Source organism: Rhyacophila brunnea, unplaced genomic scaffold (assembly GCF_057557595.1).
Source record: "Rhyacophila brunnea isolate RB1 unplaced genomic scaffold, BYU_Rbru_1.0 scaffold_4, whole genome shotgun sequence".
NCBI lineage: Eukaryota > Metazoa > Arthropoda > Insecta > Trichoptera > Rhyacophilidae > Rhyacophila > Rhyacophila brunnea.
In genome coordinates, this window is record NW_028233068.1 from 27558146 (window position 1) to 27582466 (window position 24321).

General features: G+C 34.3%; 1 protein-coding gene across 1 annotated transcript in view; it reads right to left on the minus strand.

Annotated features, from left to right (window-relative positions):
* Positions 1–24041, minus strand: part of LOC147067189 (uncharacterized) — a 99551-nt gene extending 75510 nt beyond the window's left edge. Inside the window, exons 1-5 of the mRNA XM_085954896.1 lie at positions 23987–24041; positions 20484–20632; positions 18784–18926; positions 12550–12651; positions 9091–9225 (exon numbers count right to left, since the gene is read on the minus strand). Coding sequence (XP_085811022.1) covers positions 9091–9225; positions 12550–12651; positions 18784–18926; positions 20484–20618 — 515 coding nt within the window. The 5' untranslated portion in view covers positions 20619–20632; positions 23987–24041. The remainder of the gene's footprint in view (positions 1–9090; positions 9226–12549; positions 12652–18783; positions 18927–20483; positions 20633–23986) is intronic.
* Between the last annotated feature and the right edge of the window lie 280 nt (positions 24042–24321).

Below are 24321 nucleotides of genomic sequence, written 5' to 3' on the forward strand. Positions count from 1 at the left end.
ATCACACAATTCACTATTTCGCACATTTAAAAAAAATCGTTTTTTTAAAACGTCGCGCTGTTGGGTAAAGATATCCCCATCTCTCTTGCTCGCTCACAAGCAAGTGCATTTCTTGCATCCTGCTCACACCCGTCACTTTGCTTGTGAGCTAGCTAGGATAGGTTTAGAGAGTGAGAAACGGAAAAACTGCAGTGTTGACACAAACAAAAAGAAATCAAGGACTCTTACTTCACACAATCGAGACAAAGATGGAAATTATTAGACGTTCTGATAGCGATGAATCTTTTGCATCAATCCATTGATATACTACTAGATGAGGAGTTCCCATACAAGTGTCATTTTAAAAATGTACCACAAAAGAAGATATTACGAATATCGTTTTATAATATTTCCTTGTAGGTATAATGCGTTAAGACCGTTTAAATAGATTCCCGAATTTCACCCGTATTGCCCTGGCTGTAAAACTTAATTTGCGTTCTTGGAATAGTGACCCTAAGGGTGTCTGCAACCCAAAGCTTGCAAGCTACCAAAAATTCATGTCTGAGCGGACAGAGCAAATCGTCATGCACTGACTATTAGTTAGAATAAGATGCAAGCTAGATCGGGCTTACTCATAATTATTGCCCGGTCGTTTTCGAGACAAATATTAAGTGAGTTTATATCGAGTTAAGTCCGCTGATATTAAAACAGTAAGTTTTAACACTGGCCGAGTCGCTGAAAATCGGGCGTCATTTTAAGAAGCATATGATTCATCCAGTAGTATATCAATGAATCAATCGGACGTTCGTATGATACAAACAGGTCTACGATAATATGTCGTGATAATTGTGGAAACATATCTTTAAAGATTGTTTCCAAAAGACACGGCATAGTTATGGATGAAATGGAAAAATCTTTGTCATCATGGGTCGATGACCAACATCAAAAAGATGTCCTAAGTATTTCAATTATTCAAGCGAAGGCTCTTAGTTTGCACAAAGATTGGAAGGCTAGATTAAAAGAAGATTCTAACATGATTTTTCAAGCAAGTAACGGTTGGTTTATATTAAATTCACTGGAGAATCGGCTGATGCGGATAAAGATGCTGCAAAAGAATTTATTTCCTCATAATCCAAAATTATTGAAGATGGAGAATATTCCTCTAGCCAAATATTTAATGTAGATGAGACAGGTTTATTATGGAAAAAAATGCCTAGTCATACATTCTTATCTAAGGAAGAATCAGTTGCCCCTGGGCATAAAAACCGATTGACATTGCTTCTTGGTGGAAACTTAGCTGGTGATTTAAAATTGATGCCAATGTTAATTGCATTGAAAGGGAAAGATAAAGAATTGCTTCCAGTCATTTGGTAATCAAATAAAAAGCCTGGTTACTGCGTTAATATTTCGGGAATGGTTCACTTAACATTTTGTGTCAGCAGTTAAGCAATATTGTAAAGTTAATAATTTACCATTAAAAATATTTTATTTAAAATAAGAAAAAGAAGAGTGGCAAACAGTTAATTCTTGATAACTGTCTAAGGGAAACTTCCGCAAACCCCACTTAAACATCGAGGGCTTAGTGTCAAACAACACTATCTACAAAAGTGCAACTTTACAGGAGAGCCAAAAATCGTTATTTTAGATTCTTGCAACTCAACAAGGGAAATGTTTATTTAAAACCTAATGTTAATATTTTATAATTTATTGTGTATTGTACATTTATCTTGCTTATAATGATGTTAAAATTTATAGGGATAGTTTTTAAAAAAATATGAAAACAAGGGTAACTTATGTAGTTAGCGTTAAACTTTACTGACGATTTAATAAGAAATTAGAAAAGATTGACATAACGTTGTTTGACTATCATGTAGCCTTAACCCTTTCCCGGCGACCGTATTCCAGTAGGATACGGCTAGTACGTAACACATGGGCGACCGTATAGCAGTCAGATACGCAAACCTTGACCTGTGGATAACGCAAGAAATATTTTTCATGCGGCATTGAGAATTTTATTAAAAAATAGCGCGATCCATCCGCCTACTTCCACCTATATAACTTTGTCAAAAATATGTTCATAATCATCGATCTTTCGAACCCTCTCGATCTATTGAGATTCGCCGGTACGATTGCATCAGTTCAAATCTACGCGGTATTTTACAGCGCCTGCGCACTAGGCATACAAAATATTTTCATTCGAGTTGAGTGTGCGCCAACAATAAATAATGTGTCGTCGAAATATTTCTAAATATGTACTTGAACTTGTGTTCTGGATTATGTCATTTATTTTTATTACTCATGGTCATGTCATCATGTGTCACCCCAATTGTTTGAAAGTCATAAATCGAGCTCATTATTGAAAGTCGTAAATATTTGTAAAGATGCGTCCACACGGAATGAAAAAATATAATATATTATTATATTTTAGTTAGGACGATTGCGAGTTTTACCAATAAATTACGAATTACTATGAAGGAATATATAAAACGTATAAATAAACGTAAGTATAAAAAAAACACACGGGTATACAACATAATATAAAATACAAATCATGGAATATTGACTTTTCAACTATATTACATACTATCTTTGCATGCAATTTAATGTTTATAAAATTTTAAAACCTCACGCAAAAAATGTTTTTATAGCACTTAGAAAAAATTACGCAGATTTTACAAAATAAATATTGTTTTTTTTATAAAACATAAAACGACAATCACTAACATAACACAATGCTCAATAAAACTGAAAAGTTTAATCTAGTAAAAATCCAAATTTGACTCAAAAAATAACAAAAGACATTATAATATTTCAACCAGTGTGGACTCAACTTTACGCGAACCATAAAACATGTAATAATATGCGACACACACATAAAAGCTATTATTTTCAATATTTTTAATGGCATTTTTAAGTGTTTCTAACATGAGTAAAATATTATAGTGAGTGATTTATTAATTTTTATGGGCGCACAAGCGTGTCTACGTCATCAAACATGGCTCCTTGATTTTTCAATACAAGGGACTATCAATGATTTTATTGAAGTAAACACAGCTAAATTCAACAATCGATTCTATTTTTTATTGTGGCACTTCGAACCTTATGTATCTAGGCATGATAACAGTTATACCAGCTATTTTTAATTGCCGTATTTATCATAATACAGCGAAGCACAGCATTTAGAAAAACCTTACCGCAGAGCGGGCTTCTTTCATATTGAAACTGACGCGGCGGCCGGGTTAAATGTAAAATAACGTTATCTCAAAAAAAAAAAAACACTTTTTGTAGATAACGTTGTCTGACTTTAAGCACTCGACATGTCTCCTAAACATCTTATATTTACTTGATAAATAAATATTTTAAAATACACACAATTTAATTTTTTTTTTACTTCCCTCTACTTTCGAACATTTAACATTCGCACACACTTTCAGGAACCAATTATGTACGAAAGTCGAGGTCCTCCTGTATTGTATAATATACAAAATTATTTGTATTTTTTTTGAGCAATGCACTGCGGCACACCTAGCATTGTCTCACGGCACACCGGTTGCGGAGCACTGACCTATATGATGGCCAAAGATTGAACTTGCCAAATGCCAAAAACCGTCAATATGCAGATATTTTATTTGCAGTGAACGTGTTAAACATTGTCCCATATTTTAATAACCTATTCTATGCCAAGAGGTATTAGTATGGCCATATACGGAGGGTCACGATTTTCTTTGAAAAAATAAACCTTAATACTATATCATATAGACTTACCAAATTGCCGCCATTTATCCAAATAAATCAAACTTAATGTTTCACAAAACGTCAGGGTTGTCACAACACTTACACAGTAAAGATGAGAACGTGACAATGTATGAGAAGTAATTCCACAATAATATGCTACTTTAATCTTAAAACCATATAAAAATATAACGAATTAAAAAAAAAATTAATAGTCTTCTATCGTGTGGTATGTCTCAAAAAAAGGTTCAACGCAGAGCGCCACTTTACACTGTTTGCACTCATACTTTGTGTTCCTTCCTTTTTCATTAGGAAGATGATCAAAAGATTTGCCTATATGTAAAAAATTTCAAATATCCCAGAAACTGACTTATTATAAAAATACGAGGGTGGGTCAATAAGTCCTTAGAAAAGCCGACAGGTGGCGCGACTAGTACTGTAAGCGGTTTGTTTTCATGCAGCGGCACTACCGATTCAGTATGCTGCGAAGTTTCAATCAGATTGGTTGGATTGTTGTGTTTCTCGTACATTTAAAAAAAAAAATTTGCTTGTTTACAAAAATGGAGAAAATAGAGTTTAGAGCTGTTATTAAACATTTTAATATAAAAGGGTTAACAGCAAAGGAAATAAAAAATGAGTTGGATTTAGTTCACGGCACATCTGCTCCTTCACTTGCAACTATTTATAACTGGTTAAATGAATTTAAACGTGGTCGTTCATCAACAAAGGATGAACCACGCTCAGGACGTCCTGTAGAGGTGACTACACCAGAAATGATCAATAAAATCCACGATATGGTGTTAAGTGACCGAAGATTAAAGTTGAGTGAGATAATTGAGGTTACAGGGATCTCAAAAGGTAGCGTCATTTCTATTTTACATGACAAATTGGGCATGAAAAAAATTTCTGCAAGATGGGTGGTGCCGCGTTTGCTCACAGTCGACAATAAACGCAATAGGGTGGTGGCCTCTAAAGCCCTGTTGTCGCTCATGCAACGCAATCCGGATGAATTTTTTCGTCGCTTTGTGACTGTAGATGAAACATGGATACACCACTATACTCCCGAGACGAAAGAACAGTCAAAGCAGTGGATTGCGAAAGGCGAACCATGTCCAAAGAAGGCGAAAACCGTAAAATCAGCTGGTAAGGTTATGGCTACTGTATTTTGGGATGCACGTGGAATTATTTTCGTTGACTATTTGGAAAAAGGAAAAACAATAACAGGGGATTATTATGCATCTTTATTGGACCAGCTAAAAAACAAAATTGAAGAAAAACGGCCTCATTTAACCTTTTCGTCGCGCCAATGGTCGCCCCAATGTATATCATTTGTCGGCGGCGTGATTTTTACGAATCATAAATCATATCATAACTCGTTAAAAACTGTCATTAAAAATTCGAGAAGCAGTAGAACCGATAAATATACATTCCTAATAATTTTACAACATCTAAAAATAAACAAATACGACTTAAATGAGGCGATAGAGCTTGAACAAACACGTCCCATAGTAAAAAAACCATGCATAGGTACATACCAGGTGGCCACTGTCGTACTTCAAGTGGCATGGACACTTGCGCCGATGACAAGTTTATTAGGGCACGATATGTGGGAACCCCACTTCAAACACAGAACACATTAATATTTTACAGAGCACATAAAAAATATTACGAAATCACTTTATTTATTATTGAGGGGTTATTTCAAAACACTTAACATAAAATTTTATCGGACAAGAATTTAAAATTTAATAGTTTCATGGTAATCGTAAAAACAGGGCTGAGGGCACAAAGCTACATCACATTCTCGACACATAATATTTGTCATTTTTCTTTTTGTATTTTTAATGGTAGATTGGGAACATACCCGACACCGCCTAAATGCTTTGACTTTTTTCTCAGTTGGGGGAACTTGACGTGGCAAATGTTTTAAAAGTTCGGTTTTTAACATTCTTTTTGGATTATTGCTGGAAGAAGTATATTTAATGATGTTGAAGGTTTTGAGGCACTACCATATTTTTCTATTAATTGACGAATTACTTTAATCTGAAAATCGGCCAAAGAAGTTTTTTTACCGGTTATGACTGTGTAAATAATACTAGCATTTAATAAAAATAAATCAATGATGTGGAAACCAACTTTTTTGTACCACTTAATTGTTTTTCGCATGCACGACAGACTACTCAACATCATGTCAACTTTATCGACAGAACCCATGTTTTTGTTGTAATCAACAACGCACTTCGGTTTTATAATGGGTAGTCCTGTGGCTCTATTGGTTTTATGTGTGGGCACCATTGAGTCGTCGTGCATGGTAGTTATCATGTGTACCTCCCTTTTGTCATGCCATTTCAACACAAGCAAAGGGTGTCGGTTTAAAGATTTTATTTCACCCTTTTTTAATTTTTGAATTTTCGGCATTTGCTTCCGATTGCTGCGAACTGTCCCGCACGCATTTGTTTTTTGTTTAAACAAATGTTCAAATAATTCTGGGCTGCTGTACCAATTGTCGCAAAAAAGTTTATGGCCTTTGCCAAAATAGTCCCTCATCAATGTGGTCACAACAGCCCCAGACACACCCAACTTTTCACTATCGGTAATTTCCGTTCCGTCGCCACAATAAATTATAAAATCTAAAATATATCCAGTTTCAACATCACAAATCACAAATAACTTAATCCCAAACCTATGTCTTTTTGAAGGTATAAACTGCTTAAATATAAGTCGTCCTTTAAATACTATAATACTTTCATCTATACAGAGGTTTTCATTCGGCAACATCGAGTCTTTGAACAAATTTCTGCAGTGGTCGAGAAGTGTTCTAATTTTGTAAAGTCTATCACCGGCAGGGGTTTCACTGTCAGAGTAGTGAAGCATTTGCAAAATTAGCTCATAACGATCTCTGACCATCGTTTGGCTAAAAATTTTTGCATTTAACAAAGGGTCGGTACTCCAGTGTTCCTCTATTGTAAGACGGCGGTTTCTCGTCATCAATAGGGTAACAGCGTAAAATATGTACAATTCGCTTATGGAAGTATCATACCAGTTATGAATTCGGGCGTTAGGTGTGTGGACTTGTGTGTTGGTCAGATGATCGTGATAGCCGTTGGTAAAGTTCACTATTTTACCCATTATATCTTCATTTAAAAAGTGTGTGAAAAACTCCATTTCACTTGAATTCTCATTCAAGCCTACACTTGGATTAACACCAGTGTTAAAACTGTCAAAGTCATACACAATTGGCACAAATTGTCCCGCGGTCCACGGTTGACGTGGAGCCTCTGGTGCTTCATGTCCAGAGGTGGAAGTGGAAGCCTCTAGTGCTTCATGTCCAGAGGTGGAAGTGGAAGCCTCTGGTGCTTCATGTCCAGAGGTGGAAGTGGAAGCCTCTCCCACATTATGGTCAACATCAGAAGGGTCGTCAATATTGTGTGGTTCTGCCAGCCCTGTTTCTCCTTCATCATCAGTTTCCATTTCATAATCGGAATCCAAGTATTCAATGGATTCTTGGGCTTCCTCATCGGATACACTATCACGCGCAGACATTTTGATCGCAATGTACAAAAATTAACTTTAAATATTTCACTACACAATGTACCTACACGAACTTATTGTCACTATTGCAAATGTATATAAAAATATATATGAAGAATCTGTGAACTCGAAATTATATTATTGAAATTTAAAATACTACTTAATCACATTTTACACTAATTTCAATGGGTAAAATGCATGAAATCTCCAATATTATGATTAAAATAATTACACTTAATCACAGAATCGCGTATTCAAAGTAATTTTATAAAAGCCGAAACTGAATGGTATCGATAACCGTACGAAACCAGACACACACTGTTGAAATAGTATCACCGCACTATTCCAAACAAAGCCGGATTCGGAAATGATATCACGCGCCTGCGCATATTACGCAACCAACTAGCGGAGATATTTGAATCGACAAAACTAATTATTTGTATTTTGAAGGAAGTCGATATGGGTCGAGTCTTTGCTATATTACGAACTATTTCATAATGTTTGGATGACAGAAATCAACAGATGTCAGTAGAATAATAATGAAGCATGTTCGTAAAACAAATTTCGTCTCTGTTGCTTACCAAATAACGAAAATACAGCAGTAGAAACATACTGTCACCTCTAGGCGACGCTCGCGGCTCACGTATACGGCGATCACCGGCATCTCTACATGACGCGCGCGAGGAATAGGTTAAACAGGAAAAAAATCCTCTTTTATCAGGACAATGCCCGTGTTCACACATGTTTACGATCAATGGCTAAAATTGAAGAATTGAAGTTCGAATTGGTCGACCACCCACCGTATTCGCCAGATTTAGCCCCCAGTGACTTTTTCCTTTTCCCAAACTTAAAAAAATGGCTAAGTGGACAAAGTTTTTTTTTTAATGAAGAAGTCATCGATCGGACAAATGCTTATTTTGAGGACCTTCCGAAAACTTATTTTTCTGACGGTTTAAAAATATTGAGAAACGTCTAACCAAGTGTATTGAGCTCCAAGGAGATTATGTTGAGAAATAAAAAAAAAAAAAAAAAAAAAAAAAAAAAAAAAAAAAAAAAAAAAACTGTTAATGCTTTTTTCTGAGGAATTATTGACCCACCCTCGTATATAACACAAAAAAGTCAAATAAGTTAAACACTATGCGAACAAAATAAGTCCTGACAATAATATCATGTAAAATAAACAATTACTTACACACAACACAGATTACGAAGGTTTAAAACTTATGAAATCGTACATGAAAATTACGAATAAAAATGCCAAAAGTCCAACAGTAATTATTATAAAACTATCATAAAAGAAATGAATTGTAAAATGAAAATATTTCAGCCGCAAAACCGAATTAGATACGTCAAATACGACTACGAATATTCAACTGGTATGTATTCCAAGATGTGTCACTCCTATTGAGTACATAGCAGGGTATATTCAGGAATCACAGAATTCCCCGTTTCTCGTATGCATAAGCGAACCATAATTTCGATTGCATCTACTATAAGTAAATGGGAATCCCAGCGTGTGATTTGATAAATATCGGATCCATGGCACAACCCTACTAGCGACGCGTTTCGGTAACCCAAGAAAGCTTTATTTAAAATTGACGTTTCGTTGATGGTAATACCTATAGAAAATGTCAAATGTAAGTATTACACCATGATCCTAAGAGATGTCGCTGTGTGGGCAAAGTGATTGAATTATTCAAAACATTGACCTTGGCCGATATATTGCGTTTCAAGTGGAGCGTCTTTGCATGCGCATTTTGCCTGGCTGGCCCACTGTTCTCGAAATAGAAAAGCATGCTAAGACGCTGGCGGCAGTTATCCGGTTAAATAGTCCTAAGAAATACTTACAAGTCTTTTTTGATGGTTTTTTTGCATTTCGAAGATGCATAATTTTCTGGTTCAGGAGAGATACCGCTATCGGTCGACATCTGCGGTTTACTGTTCATTGATGAAAAGTCATGATCGTTTCCTTTCACTTCAGAGCTGAAAAGAAGAAGAGAGGTTCTACACTAGGTCACCACAAAGGTTGATAAACATTTTGTGAAAATTATAAAAGGTGCTTAGATTCAAATAATCAAAAAATGTTATCAATCTAGATACAGTAAAACCTAGTTAATACAAATTCAATGGGAACGAAAATCGAAAAAAAATTCGAATTACAAATTATAAAATGCATGGGGAAAAATATTAAAATTAAAATTTTTTTATTTTCATTAATATTGTTTACGATCATAGATGTGCCTACCAAATTTCCGTTCTGTGTGTGTTAATGGGTCATAAAATGTCAGGATTATTTTTATTACCTTCTTAAAATAAGTAATTTATGTTTTAACCCTCCTCCCGCTAACGGCATCTAGAAATGCCCATGATAGTTAAACCGTTCGCCGCTAAGGGCATCCAGAAGTGCCCATAAGTTTCTACCTCCGTATTTTCGTAATTCGGCGAGTAATACAGTCGAAATTTGTTTGAAAAACTAGCTGGGTTATTCCTTTACTGACATCTGTGATTTTTTTTCAATAAGACTTTTTAGATAATTCGAAATTAAGCAAAGACACATACCCTGTCGATATTGGAGTAAAACAGATTTCCAATGATTGGTTTCAAAATTTACCGCTAGTTGCTTTGCGCAATTTGCGCCGGCGCGAATTGATGTTAATGATCTCATACATGAAATCGGCTAGTGCGGTGATAATTTTCGACAGTCGATTGCTTTCGTGTCGTGATTGATAAATTTCAAAGTTTTTTACGGTTTTCTATAAAATTATTATTGATGCGCCATTCTGTTATTAATTAATTATGTGCGTTAATTCTTTAAATGAAACGTGATTTTATGAATAAAATCAGTGGCTGTGAAGTGAAAACGAAATTATTAACACATAAATAATTTAAAATTCCTATAATAAATCTTTTGTACTGTATGGAAATACATACGAAAAATTGAGAATAGGTAAATAATAATCAGTAAAATATTTAAATTTAAATTAAAAACTGTAAAATAGATTTTCAAAATTCACGGCCACTCATTTTTATTTCAAGGAAAGTGATGATTAAAATTCTTTTTATTTCAGTCGAATAAAGAACTAAGATTAAAATTTAATATTATTGTGTAGTGAATTAAAACTTTCCTCAAAACTGTTAAGTTATAATAGTATATTTAGTGTTTAAATAAAAATGTCTATCCCTGATGTTGAATGCTTGGATTCGGACTATGAGATGGAAAGTGATAATGAAGAAGCTGCGCTAGTAGAACATCCCGACGATGTTGACGAACCTTCCAATGTAGACAGTGATGAAGGAGTGGCTGAACCGTCTACCAGTGCAGCACCAGATAGTTTACTCCAATCGTGGACTGCGGGTCCCTTCGTGCCGATCACATACGATTTTGATAGTTTCAACTCAGGCGTTAACCCTAGTGTACAGCTCAATGAAAATTCCACAGAAATGGAATTTTTTCGTCATTTTCTTAACAAAACAATAATGAATACCATAGTTAACCACACAAATAATTACCACAACCATATGCTCAACACACAGGCCCACACTCCGAATGCAAGGATCCATGCCTGGTATGATACATGCCCAGAAGAGATGTATGTATTTTATGCTGTATCAATGTTGATGACAAGAAATCGCCATCTCACAATTGAAGAACATTAGAGTGCTGATCCATTATTAAGTGGTATAAAAAGGTTGGATTCCACATCATAGAGTTATTTTTATTAAATAGTAGCATTCTTTACAAAGTAATCACCGGTAAAAAAATTAGTTTAGCTGAATTTCAATTAAACGTAATCCGACAATTAATCGAAACATATGGCAGTGCCTCAAGACCATCGACATCACAAACCACTCGAGTAGCTAATAACCCAAAAAGAATTTTAAAAACAGAACTCCTAAAACATTTACCCCGTAAAATTCCTCCAACAGTAAATAAACCAAAACCATATCGAAGATGTCGTGTGTGTGTATTGCTTCAACTACTAAAGATAAAAAAAGAAAAATGACGAACATTATGTGTGAAGCATGTGATGTCGCTTTATGCTCTGTGCCCTGTTTTTATGACTACCATGACAAAATCAATTTTTGAAATATAGTTAAGCCATAAACATTAATTAGGTGTGACTGAAATATGAGACCAAGATGTAAGGAAATAAAATAACAATAACGATTGTGTGCGTTCTGTGTTGGTGTTAAAAAAGTGTGAACAATAATCATTGGCGCAAGTGTCTACCACTTATCGGGTATCATAAGAGGCCGCTTCACTCTGCGGTATGTACTCCAAGCATGCTTTATTATGTATGACAGAATTTCTTAAAGCTCTGTTGCTTAATTTACGATCTTTTTGTTTATTTTCACATGCTGTAAAATTAAAAGGAATGTTTTATAATAGCTAGAGCCACTCAGTGGATTTTTAGGTACATTTTTAATGACGTTTCGGTAAGACTTATGAATCGTAAAAATCGCAGCGCGCCCGAACAAGTACATGAGCGAAATTACGTCGCGATAAAAAGGTTAAGAAAAGTCTGTCACAATTTTCAATGACTGGCTCATGAAATAGTGTACTTTTTTACGATTTATTGAATATTTTTATATGCCAATTCGAATTATGAAATTCCAATTAAAGGTATGGTTTTATATGAAAATAATGTTCCAAGGGACTTTTTTTTCGTGTACGTGTAATTTCGAAGTACGGCGAATTTCGAATTACCCGTGTTCTTATTAACGAGGTTATACTGTACAAATCTAAACGATTTTCATTTATAAAATTTCATAGAATCAATATTGTGTTTAGTGTTTACATTTATTATATGAGATTGCCGTTTCTGATAGTAAAGACTTATGAATGGGTTAATGAGATTAAAAATAGTAAAGTAATTCATGGTTGATGGCCTTTCTGATTCATAAATCTAATTAGTCAGCCAAATATGAAACTGTCGTAAAACGTATGAAATCATGATGGAATCACTTTGTTAAAAGTGCGAAGCATTGTTTTTTCAATCTTTCTCATTTTTATTAATTTATGTGAAAAATAAAATGAATTGGCAACACATGGGTAATAAATCAAACTTCATTCAAACTCAGTTTATTTCTAATGTAGTTATATGTTATTAAAAGTATCTTTTCTGTTATATTTTCGTTTTTATTTTATTTTCCATAAAAATTGATAAAAAAAAATCAATGTCTAAAGTTTCAGGATTATGTTTACCAATCCCGGGATTGGAATCCCTACCCAGTAGGGTAAGCCAGTTCCCATTCATTTTATGTTTCCTGGGACGGACAATTAAAATATTGTAAAATTTCACTTACCGGGCATGAAGAGACGGCATAACATTGGTATTCAGTAAGACATGAAATTTTTCCCTCTGCGAAGGACTTAAAGTATTAAGTTTGGCATCTGTCTTCTCAGGACTGAAATTAATACAACATATTATGAATAAATATTTATTCCCATTAGACAATACTGTGTGAAAAGGACATTAACTAAATGTATACTTTTACTCGTATACATTGTTCTGCGTTAATCCATTGAATTTTAACCCTATCTTTCCAGTGCAGTGATCCTGGGTACCTGGGATGATTTTCGAACAATCTGAACACTTTTTCTTTCCTTTCAATTTTTTTTAGTCATCCTTCCAACTTTTTTTCTTATTAATCCAGAAAATTTCATTCAGAATCAGCCTTTTTTTAGTAGCTATTGCTTTCAAAAACATAGAAAGGTTTTAAAAATCATGTTTGTACATTCATAATATATCATATGCTATTTTTAATATCTTGAAAATATTCCGCGATCTACTCAATATACCAAGTGAGCCGATAGACAAGTTAACGATCAACAAATATTGCGTTAATTAAGACAATTAAAAAAAAACTATTTCTAGAAGTACACAGCGTTGCCAGACGTACCGATTTCTGCGGGACATTCCACCTTTTATGCAAAAATAGATTGTCCAGCGTGGGACAACTAAATTCACGATTACTAAACAAATTATTCAGGGAGCCAAAAAAATTGAGTTGTTCGAAAATTATTAAAAAACCCAATCAGAAGAGACAAAGACTCTCGCTTATTTACATAACAACATCTAATTGTTGCTGTACCGAATGGGTATTTTCTCAGGTGAAGTTAAAATGATCAGATGCAATAAACAAATGTTGTATTCAGTTGATAAAATCGTAATTACTTGTTTAATTCAACATGATAATAATATACTCATGTGGTGAAGTTTACCTATACATTAAACCGGTATTTGTAACGCTTTGAAAGGGTTAAGTTAATTACCACTCTGAAGGGGTGTGTTCATATGCTTTGTTTAGGAGTAAAAATGGTATGTTATTTTAAAATTAGTAAGTAGGGCAGAGCCATTTGAGCCACGGGGTCACCTGAGCCACCCTTAGTATCACTCTTATGCTGCATTATAAATACAAGCGGTGGATTCCGAACAAAGCGGGAGGGGTAGACAGCCAATTCGCAATTGCATCAGTCACCGTCCGGTGTTCGATGTGACTGTGAACGTGCGATGTTACTATTTTCACGCCAAAAGTAAAGAAAGCAGTTCCTCATACTTTTTGGTCTCAAGACTCTCAAGCACATGTCTGTGGTGTTACGGCAATCAAGTAAATGTATTTTGATTTAAAAATAATGTGTTTATGCGATGACAGTATCAAAAATAATCTATTTTCAATAGTCTTTGGGTGGCTCAATCCAATTAGTAATAATTTGGGGAAGGGGTCATTTGAGCCATAACAAACGTACACCTGAAAGTAACAGATACACCTGAGAAGGACCAGCTTGCTGCAGAACAAAGTAAACGGAAAAGTGAGGGTAGCAAGAAAATAGTAAAGTCGAAGAAACTGACAGTGAAGAAAGCTATTTTGAAGAGTTCCTCTGAATCTGATGAAGAGACACGACCTGTTAAGAAAACTAAAAATCTCCAAAAGAAGAAGAAGTACCTATTGTTCCTATTGTTTTCTAATAACTTGGATTAAGGATTTAAGAAAGATTTTGTTTGTATTTTATATTGCTCTGATGAAAAAAACCTTTCTACGCCCACTGGCTCAACTGACCCCATTGGGTGGCTCATTTGTGACATTAATGTAAATTTAGTCTTGCAAACATCGTCTTTGTTACAGTTTTTTGATGAAGTTACATGACCAAATAAACAACTTAACTGGTTTAAAAGATATCATTTCTTATTTCTTCATTAATTAGAAGCTATACTGCTTTGAGCAAAATCATGATCAAGTGACCCCGCTCTGCTCTACTGAATACATTCACTGCTGACCAGTTAATTACATTTAATTACCACATTTAAATATCATGTTAATTATATCTAATGGCCAACTACTGCAAACGCGCCAATCGCGTTAGCACTAAATGAGTTAATATAATATACTAAAGAATAAATCCCAACATGCTAAACGTATTATTTGACAAATTACAGTAAAACCTCGTTAATACAAATTCCATGGGACCGAAAATCGAAAAAAAAATCGAATTACGAAATATGAAATGTAGGACGGACATAATTAGGTAAGGGGACAATATTAAAATTTTTATTTTTTTTCCGATCATAAATGTGCCTACCAAATTTCAGATACAATTCTTTCAAATTAAAATCTGTGGAAATACCATGTCAGGATTATTTTTATTTTTTTATTTTATTTTTATTATTCCATGTCCGATCCTAATATGATCATATGGGTCTCCACAGAGTGGAGGTTTGTATTAACAGATTTTATTTTTACGAGAAATGGATGTCAGCCACTTGCTCAACCTATTAGGTCCATACTCTGACTCATACACAAATTGAAAAACAATATGTGTAATTGTCAGACCAAGGATTCGAACCTGGGACCCTCGATACTATAAACCGGCACTTAAGCCACGCGGCCATCGTGGGTGTATTACCTTGTTGTTATTACCTTCATAAAATAAGTAATTTTTGAAGTTTTAAGAAAAGTCTGTCACAATTTTCAATGACTGACTCATGAAATAGTGTACTATATTACGATTTATTGAATATTTTTATATGCCAGGACTCTGAAATCAGTTCGAATTAAAGGTGTGATTTTATATGAAAATAATGTTAAAAGGACTTTTTTTCGCGAAAATTTCAAATTATCAGGGTTCTTACTAATGAGGTTTTACTGTATCTGGCTGAGGAATTAAAAATGTTACTATTTTTAGCACGTACAGAAATGGAAAAAATAGTAGGTCACTGACTTATTGTACCTAATTATGGCGTAAAATGGTCATAATTGACTATTGTATTATTGTTTGCCTATAACAATGTATTTTATTCAGAGCTTATAAACGATAAAATAGCTAGCAACATTCGTAAAGTCATTATTTACCATAAAGAAGAAACATTATTGCAATTTAATTATTATTAATAAATATTACCATTGAGTATTAATAGTTACTTACGATATAAAATAGGGAGATGGGTTACCGTAATTTTATAAAGTTATTATCAATAAAAATAAACACCATGAATTATTAATTACTTGTATTAAACGTCACATGAATTTCATTTACCTACCTAAATGTAAAAATAATACAATTACTGTATCAGGAAAACTATCTATTTTATATGGAAGTTTGTGATACCGTATTTGAAGCATGACGTATAATATAATATGTCATTATAATGTAATTTCTTATATTAAGTCTGAAGTTTATGAATTTATTGATAGTAATATTAAAAATCCCTATTATTCTATATCTAAGTAATGAATATACATAGAAAACTCATATCTATACTATAATTTCGAAAATATATTTATTTGTACTGTCGTGTCTGTTTTTTTATACAAATACACACACGCAGTCGGATTTCGACAAAATACCCACCCAGATAATTTGTTAAATAATAAATTTAACATGTTGCAATTTATTAATTCAGTAGTAATAGTACTTACGAATTTTAAAATAAAATACCATTTTGGCTCCTAAGCAAAGCATATGGACACACCCCTTCAAAGTGGTAATTACGAGTATCTTAAAAGACTTATGAGAAATAGTTTTTACATTTTTTATCAATCTATTATGGTAAGTTTACATCTGACACTTATACCGATATACTTATTTTATGTGTCTGACATAAAAATTCACTTACTGTTTACACCTGCATGGATCTGACATAAAATTCTGGTATACTTCTCGTTGAAATAAAGTCTCGACACTTTATTCAATGGCAACATTGGAATAAATATATGCGGTGTTTACATATGGTATTGTAATTTATTCGGACACTTATTTTGTATACTTCTCAAAAACGTTATGTCAGTTGTCAATATGGGAATGTTAAAAAAGAAAGCAGCGAGTGTTATTATTTTAAGTCTTTTGGCAACAAAAAGGAGGAAAAAATGGTCTAGATGGGTGCGGGAATGGATTCAGCGACGAGAAGAACTTTGTGCCTTCCGTTTAATGTCAGAGTTTAAAATCGAAGATCCAACTCAATTTGTGAACTTTAGTTTGCAAGATTGGACCTTTTGCCAAAAAACAAGACACACAATTCAGAAATGCAATAAGTGTAGAAGAACGATTAACAGTAACATTGCGATATCTACCACTTGATCGTCATTGCATATTCATGCATATTCAATATAATATTATCGTAATACAAGTGCAGGTGTGGGCCAAAATGAATTAGGTAATACCATTTGAAGCGCATTTTTTCTTCACAGAGTGCATCAGAATTAATCGTATGTGCCGAGAACAAGCGATATTTTATTTTCAAACAAAATCCATAGAACACGGCATATCCGATTTATTTCTCACTGTCTATGATTTTTGACAGATCGCTACAGTAGGTACATTTATTAACGTAAACTTTGGGCATACATTCATGGTGTACCTATGATAATTGATTGTCCGTTGTTTTAGAAATATACCTATGCAATTCACTAGGTACCTGTCAAACTACGAATAATGTGTCAGGTACTTGATATAAAAGTAGACGGTAGTCCAACTTCGGTGATATATCGCGGCAAGTTCGGAATTGTCGAATACGCGGTGTTTACATTTGCGTATATAAGTAGATTGAATAAGTGACAGGTGAGTGTCGACACACGCAAAATAAGTGGCTGGTACAAATATAATCACTGTTTACACTTGGTGAATATGGTGTCATACATAAATATGACGATATTAGTGTCAAATGTAAACGTACCATTAGGATCTTCCCCCATTGAATAAATAAAACGTATTATAACGCAATAATCTAAAATGTATGAAAAATAAGACTATCCTGCAGTCGCGATGGGTGGAGGTAGGGTGGATCCACCATAGATAGTAAAGACTAAACTTTGTTAGTTATACGTATTTGTTTACATTGAACTAAGACTACAATTTACAGATGGTGTTGGTTAGTTTTTAAAATTCAATTAAACCCTGGGAAAAGCAAGCCATAATACGCATCTGTCTATAAAATATTTAAAATTATGCCATTAAATCATCCATCATTTTGGATATAGATAGAATAATATTGTTTACTACTATTGTTTGGTTGAGGCAGGGTTTAATGAATTATAAAAAACTAACCAACAACATGTGTAATATGTTTTCTTGGTTCAACGAAAACGAATAAGTATGAATGAAAAGGTGGAATATATAAACATATTAGGTATATTCTATAAAAATGTCAGTGGTAGCAATCGGCGATTGCCAGCTGTTCTGCTAGGTCCATCAGTCTGAAGTGGTATCAGATGATATTGTGAAGGCCAAATTTATATTGGCAGTGAAGACTTGCAAATCGTAAAACTGACAAATCAGCGAAATGTCAAACTGTCTGAGGTGAATAAAAATCCATCCCAAAGGGAAAACTTTGGCGCCGTCTATGCATACTTCACAATTATATTAATATCCAACACCGCCAAGCCGTCTGCAAGACCTAGCTAGACAGACTGGCAACCTCCAGCTGGCTCTGCTAGTACTATATAAATGTCACATCATTGTTCAATGTTTTATTGGATTTCCGCAAATTCTAAATTTGAAAATAATCTGACATGTCAAAAAACAATTGACAATAATATTAGTTTTCTATTTTAGTCTTGACCGATAAGAAACAGTGAAGTGCTTTTAGATTATATTTTCATAGTAATTGGTGAGGAAATATGCATTTATTTCTTGTTAAAACTACAACGTTGAACAATATTGACGATAATGGCAGAAAAATAGACAAATTACACAACGCCGCACAAAATATGCACGTAACAATAAATACATCTCACTGACACTTAAATGAGATTTACACAACATTCACCATTTTTGTGTGTAAACAGTTAATGTCACAAAAAAAATATTTGCATGCCCCCCTCGCCCCACTAAATCACTCTCTCCAAAAAATTATGTTAGCCAAGCACATTTGAGTGAGCATGATGTGAGTATTCCATTAATCTTAACTCAGACTGCTATATCAACTAATACAGTAATGGCGGACCATGTCATGCTAAGAACTATTAAAAATAGTTTTTAATAATACATCATTCGTGATGAGTGTTGACATTTCAAGTAACGGGCTGTATTATAATGGTACATACAAACAAATAAAGTGATGTATGCCCATCCAGTCTTTCTCTCGGCAGGCAGACGAGCAATACGGCATAGCACACCTCACGCAGCGCCTGGTGACAGGATTCTGACACACTGAACACGACATCAAGTCTTCGGAGGGTATTGACATCTAGATATTGAACACAAATTGACAGATAGATTACAAATATTGTAAATATGATTCATAAACTACATAATATGCCCAGCCAATTTGCATCACTCTGGGTACAGTATTTTAAATAGTAATAAAGTACAGTAAATTCTTAGCACATCTATGTAAATTGTAAACAATTTATGATCATGTTTTTTTGTATTCCCCATCTCATTACGTGACAGAGCTAATCAGATATACTGACCACTGTATAGGTAAATTAATACATCAGTAATGTTTTCTAATCACAGGGTGCACAATTACAAAATGTCTATAATATTAAATTAATTATATTGTGAACCATTAAAACTAATTCTCGGTTCATTTTTTTTTCAAAGCAACCATTATTTTGATATAATTATATAATCGAAAAATAACCTTTCCGAAAATGCAGAAATATTCATTTAATAATTTAAATAACAAAAACTATTGAGAGCCATAATAACACAATACGGTGAAACGTTATTAAATTATAAATTTCAACTCAATGTAGGTACCTCATAGCATCTTCTTATATCTCATGGAATAACATAATTACTCGAAAATGTCAACTATTCGCGAGCAAAAAAAAACCATTTACAAACATGTGAATCAAAAACGGTTTACATGAAAAATATAATATAACCATTTTACTCGAAAACTTAAATTGTAATTCAATTGGTAATAAATGTGTAAAATAATAATCTCTGTTATGCCTCAGAATGAGTGTGCAGGACTGTGTCCACGTCCAAAGTGGAATGGTTTCATTTCTTACCTACTGTCTAACAAGAAGATTTAGGCACAAGCCGGAAGGCGCTGTCGTCAACTAAATAGGAGGAGCTTGTTAGTTCACAGCTGTAACACGTAGCCAAGAAGAACTTGTTCGACAGTATATGCTTACGTGCAAGACTGGGTGATTAACATATTGGTGATATTATGCGTCATCATGTTTGATACTAAGAGGATCATAAAATGGAGTAATTTGTATGAAGATGTTCCGTACGAGTGCGCTTGGATGGCGCTCGGTCCAAGTGTACTTGGATCGTGTCAACGTGGCTTAACCTATTAGGTCCAATCAGATGTAGAAGATCATGTGAATTTGTCATACCCAGGTTCCATGACATTATAAATAGGCTTTCATACATTGATCCCGGCGTCCCGACCGGTTTGGAATTTTGTCCCGGCTGTTTGATTGTCAATAATAAATTGTCATGATTGGCCGTAGTAGCGTATAAGTGATGAGACAGCAGGGAAGGTGCAAAAAAAGTTCATTGCAACGAGAAGTATGACTGGTACAATAAATTAATAAAATAACTTTAATTTCGGCTGCACCAGACCTGCATTCTTCTTTTGTACATACTTTTAATAGGTAAGTAAACAATTTTTGGTGGTCAAATTTGTTTCTTTGTCCTATACCCCACCCCGTTCCTGTCCCGGTTTAGTTTCATAATTATGGTAAGCCTAATTATAAGCCAACATAGACGTGAGATTAGTTATAGCAATTATTGAATGTATAAATATGGAGATAATATTATTTGCTAATCAACGAGTACTTACTTCATAGCTTTTATCCTGTGAATCATTAATTATATTAATTAACGACTTCATAGCCTTTAAGGTATTTTCTTCGAACGTGGGCCCATCTAGAATATTTTTTACAGAGTCCATCATGCTTAATTGCAAAGAAGCCATTTTAGTTATTTTACCTGTAAAAACAAAGCGTAGTCTAAATACACATAGGCAGAGTGAAATTCAGTCATAATCAGTCAGTATAATATGGAAACTTATTAGTGCTTCAATCCAAGAATATCATGTGTACGTTCTTTCGAGGGGTGTGGAACTATAAATTATAATATTTTTGGTAGCCGCCAGATATCAACTTATATTCTTAAAGACATTTAAAAACACACTTCACGACCTAGACAAAACACTGGTAATTACGGTCTTGTTATAGGGATTAGGGTGTGGACTCACAGAAACACTCAGAAAATATAAGCTTTCAAAATGTGGGTGATAGACACATGCTCCGCTATCAGCGAAAGACAAAGTTACGAATGTCAAGGATGAAAAAATGAAAAAATTATCGAGAAGTACAATCTAGAAAGCTGGAATACTGTGATCGTGTCATGCAGCATCCAAAAAGCTATCAATTTCTGCATCTTCAAGGTAAGATTTCTGGCAAGTGAGACCCTAATTTGCTATATTTCATATTTATTGATGTCTTCATTTATGAATAACAAAATGTCAAATAGGTCAGAATTTTCACGTGTACATTAATTTATTTCGTGTGAAATGCATGTAGGCGTATGAATTAATGTGAGACTCCAGAAACGAACACTCAAATTCACCTTGTCAGTTGAAAAAACAGAGAATTTGGATGGAAGTTTGAAAAACAGTTTCAACATAAAATGTTATAAAACTTAATACAATCACCGGTGGAACTGAAATTATTGTGCAATTATTGATAATCCACATGAAAAAACAGAAAATTTGATGATTGCAATGCTTCAAATGCTTGAATAAAACTGGCACATGAATGCAACAGAGAAAGTTTTAGGAAGCGCTTAGTGATAGAAATATTACTACTACTGACTACTGTGAAGCTACATTATGGTGTTTGACATAATTATGTAATCAGACCAACAAGCGAAAATCGTACATTGCCCACCTTCAGTTTGGAAAACTCTGCATCAAAATGATATAAAATCTCATTGGCAGAAAACCACTGCATACTATAGCTCAGTGGTTCCCAAAGAGTAGTACGCGTACACCCTGGGGTACGGGGAGAGTATGGTGGGGATACGCGCTGCACCGGGCTTTAGCTGCGCCTGGTGCAACAAGAAGTGAAGTTGGTTTTTCAGCATATTTTGTAAACATTAAGTCAAAAAAAGGGAACAGGCTTGTGGATGTAGAACCGCATCTCAGATTAAAATTAATAACTACACGATATGTCATCTTAACATAAACAATTTCATCCTTCTCATTGATTATAATGAATGTTATTTATTATATAACTTTGATTATATTGATATTGTGTGATGAATATGGTATTATATTTTATTATGAATGAATTTTATTTTTCGTTTATTATTATTTTGTTTATGTAGGTACTAAAAAGGGAATAAATAAATATATTTTAACTGTTATCAAAGTAAGCTACTTATATACAACTTTTTTTGTTGAGGGGTACTATCTACGAAAATTATAGAAGGGGCACACAGATGAAAGTTTGGGAAACGTTGTCATTGCTGTTGAGATGTTTTGAGAACAAAAACCAAACCAAAACCTACTTATTTTTGAGTTACAGTAAGCACAGGTGCGCACGGGTGACTTTTGTCACGGTGACAGTTTCGTCGCTGTGTCAAAATACATTGCAGTATATGGAGGTGCACGCACGAAGCGACGTGACATTGGGGTAACTTTTTAGTTCCTCCAACCGACGACTTTTGAGTGACGAAAAAGTCACCGTGTCTGTACTTTTATATGGGCGCCCGCACACGGGAGACAAGTTATCACTCAGCAACGTGTCCGTCGCTCTGTTCAACACACTACGCTGCGACGGGAGGACATACAAATGGCATTAAAGTTCCTAATACTGTAAAATGCTACAACTTTGCCTTTTAAACACAACATTGCTAAAACAGTCAAATAAACTTAAGAAAATTCCATATTTAATAATAGCGGTAGGTACATAAGCTTATTGATTTTTGTTTTAAAATACATTTGTCTGAATCTTTTAGTGTTCTCTTGCTCTTCATTTTGAAATACAAATTTATTTGTTGGTTGTGTAACTGGCATTTTATTGAACTAGGTGTTTATGCAGTTAACTTAATATTATGCAGTAGGTGGCTCTCGTGGTGCAGTGCGTAAGGCGCTGGCCTTCCACCCGAGAGTTCTGGGTTCAAATCCGGGTGAGGATAATTGTGTTTTTTTAAAAGCTTGGGTGTTTGTGATTGTTCAAAACTACCAACAACCACCGCGTACAAAAAGTCACGACGTGATTATTAATGATTAAAAAAATATATATTATGCAGTAGGTACCTATTTGCCAACAGGATTTTTGTGTTTTATAATTATATTTTCTAGCTTTTTTTAAACTTAAAGTTACAAGTCGTTCCTCTGGTGGAGTAGCCATACGCATGTTTGTATTTTGATAAGTTATTCCAGGCCTCAAAAGTTGTAATAGCTCATCAAAACTGTTGACACTCATGCGAAGATATCCAAAAAAACTTTTCAGGATAGGTTCGGAGGTCCTAGTATAAAGTGTAAAACTCTCTCTTGAGTACCTAGCCTCTCATTACTAATGGGATGTACCCAATAACGTCTCTTTCGTGCATTTTTTCTATGTCTGATTATAAGAGCCAAAATCATTGCCGCCTCTACGAAATCCATTGCTAGAATGAAAGCGCGACGGGTGACAGTTTAGTCACTGTGCGCGCGCTCAATTGGAAGACAGCAATGAATCTGTCACCGTGACAAAAGTCATCAGTGCGTGCCTGGCCTGAGTTGTTAGGTTTTGGTACCTACCTAATTTTATTGTAGGTACTCCATGCCGTTTGTGTGACGAAAAACCAAAACCTAACACAATCTACTGGAACTCAAAAATAAGTAGATGTTAGGTTTTTTTTTATCTCAAAACATCTAAACCAAAATGACGATAAGTAGTACTATAAAATTATCTTAAATATAGTATAGATACAATGATGGGAAAATTACAGACAAAATGGCAATCTGGCGGCATTTCGTGACGTCCCTTCAAAAGGGAGCGTGTGGTAAGTTTACCAAAAAAACAGCGAGGGAACTGTGTTTCGGCATGAAAGTAATGGGAAAATCTTCTATATTGGGCTCTATATCGAAATTAGGGTTGAAAATACGGAATATTCAGACAAAAACACGTGGAGGTTGTTTAGTAAGATCAAGATGCAACCATGAAAATTTTTAACAGGGTAGGATACATACAATAAATAATCTATAACTGAGAAGAATCTCATCAGAATCATTCACCTCACGCAATAAAAATAAAATACTATGGATAGACAATGAAAAACAAAATGACTTACCAATTCGCTGTGTACAAACATAAACAACCAGGTTGTTTTGACTCAGTCTGATAATGGCGGTTGGCGGCTGTCGGTTGATGGATGCTGATGCTACCAGCCAATGCTGCCAGGTCAAAATTTCAGTAGAATTTGAAAAAAAAATTCAGTAATTCAATAATTAATTATCTTATATCTCTGTTTCCCCCAGCAGAGCCAGCCGATTACTCTGAGAATCTCGACTCTAGTATAGTAATAATAAGGTATCGTAAATTGTGTACAATAGAATCTAATGCCGGCGCTCCATTGGCACGCAAGTTAGACGATTTATTGTCCTCGGACTTTTCGCTCGCCAATGG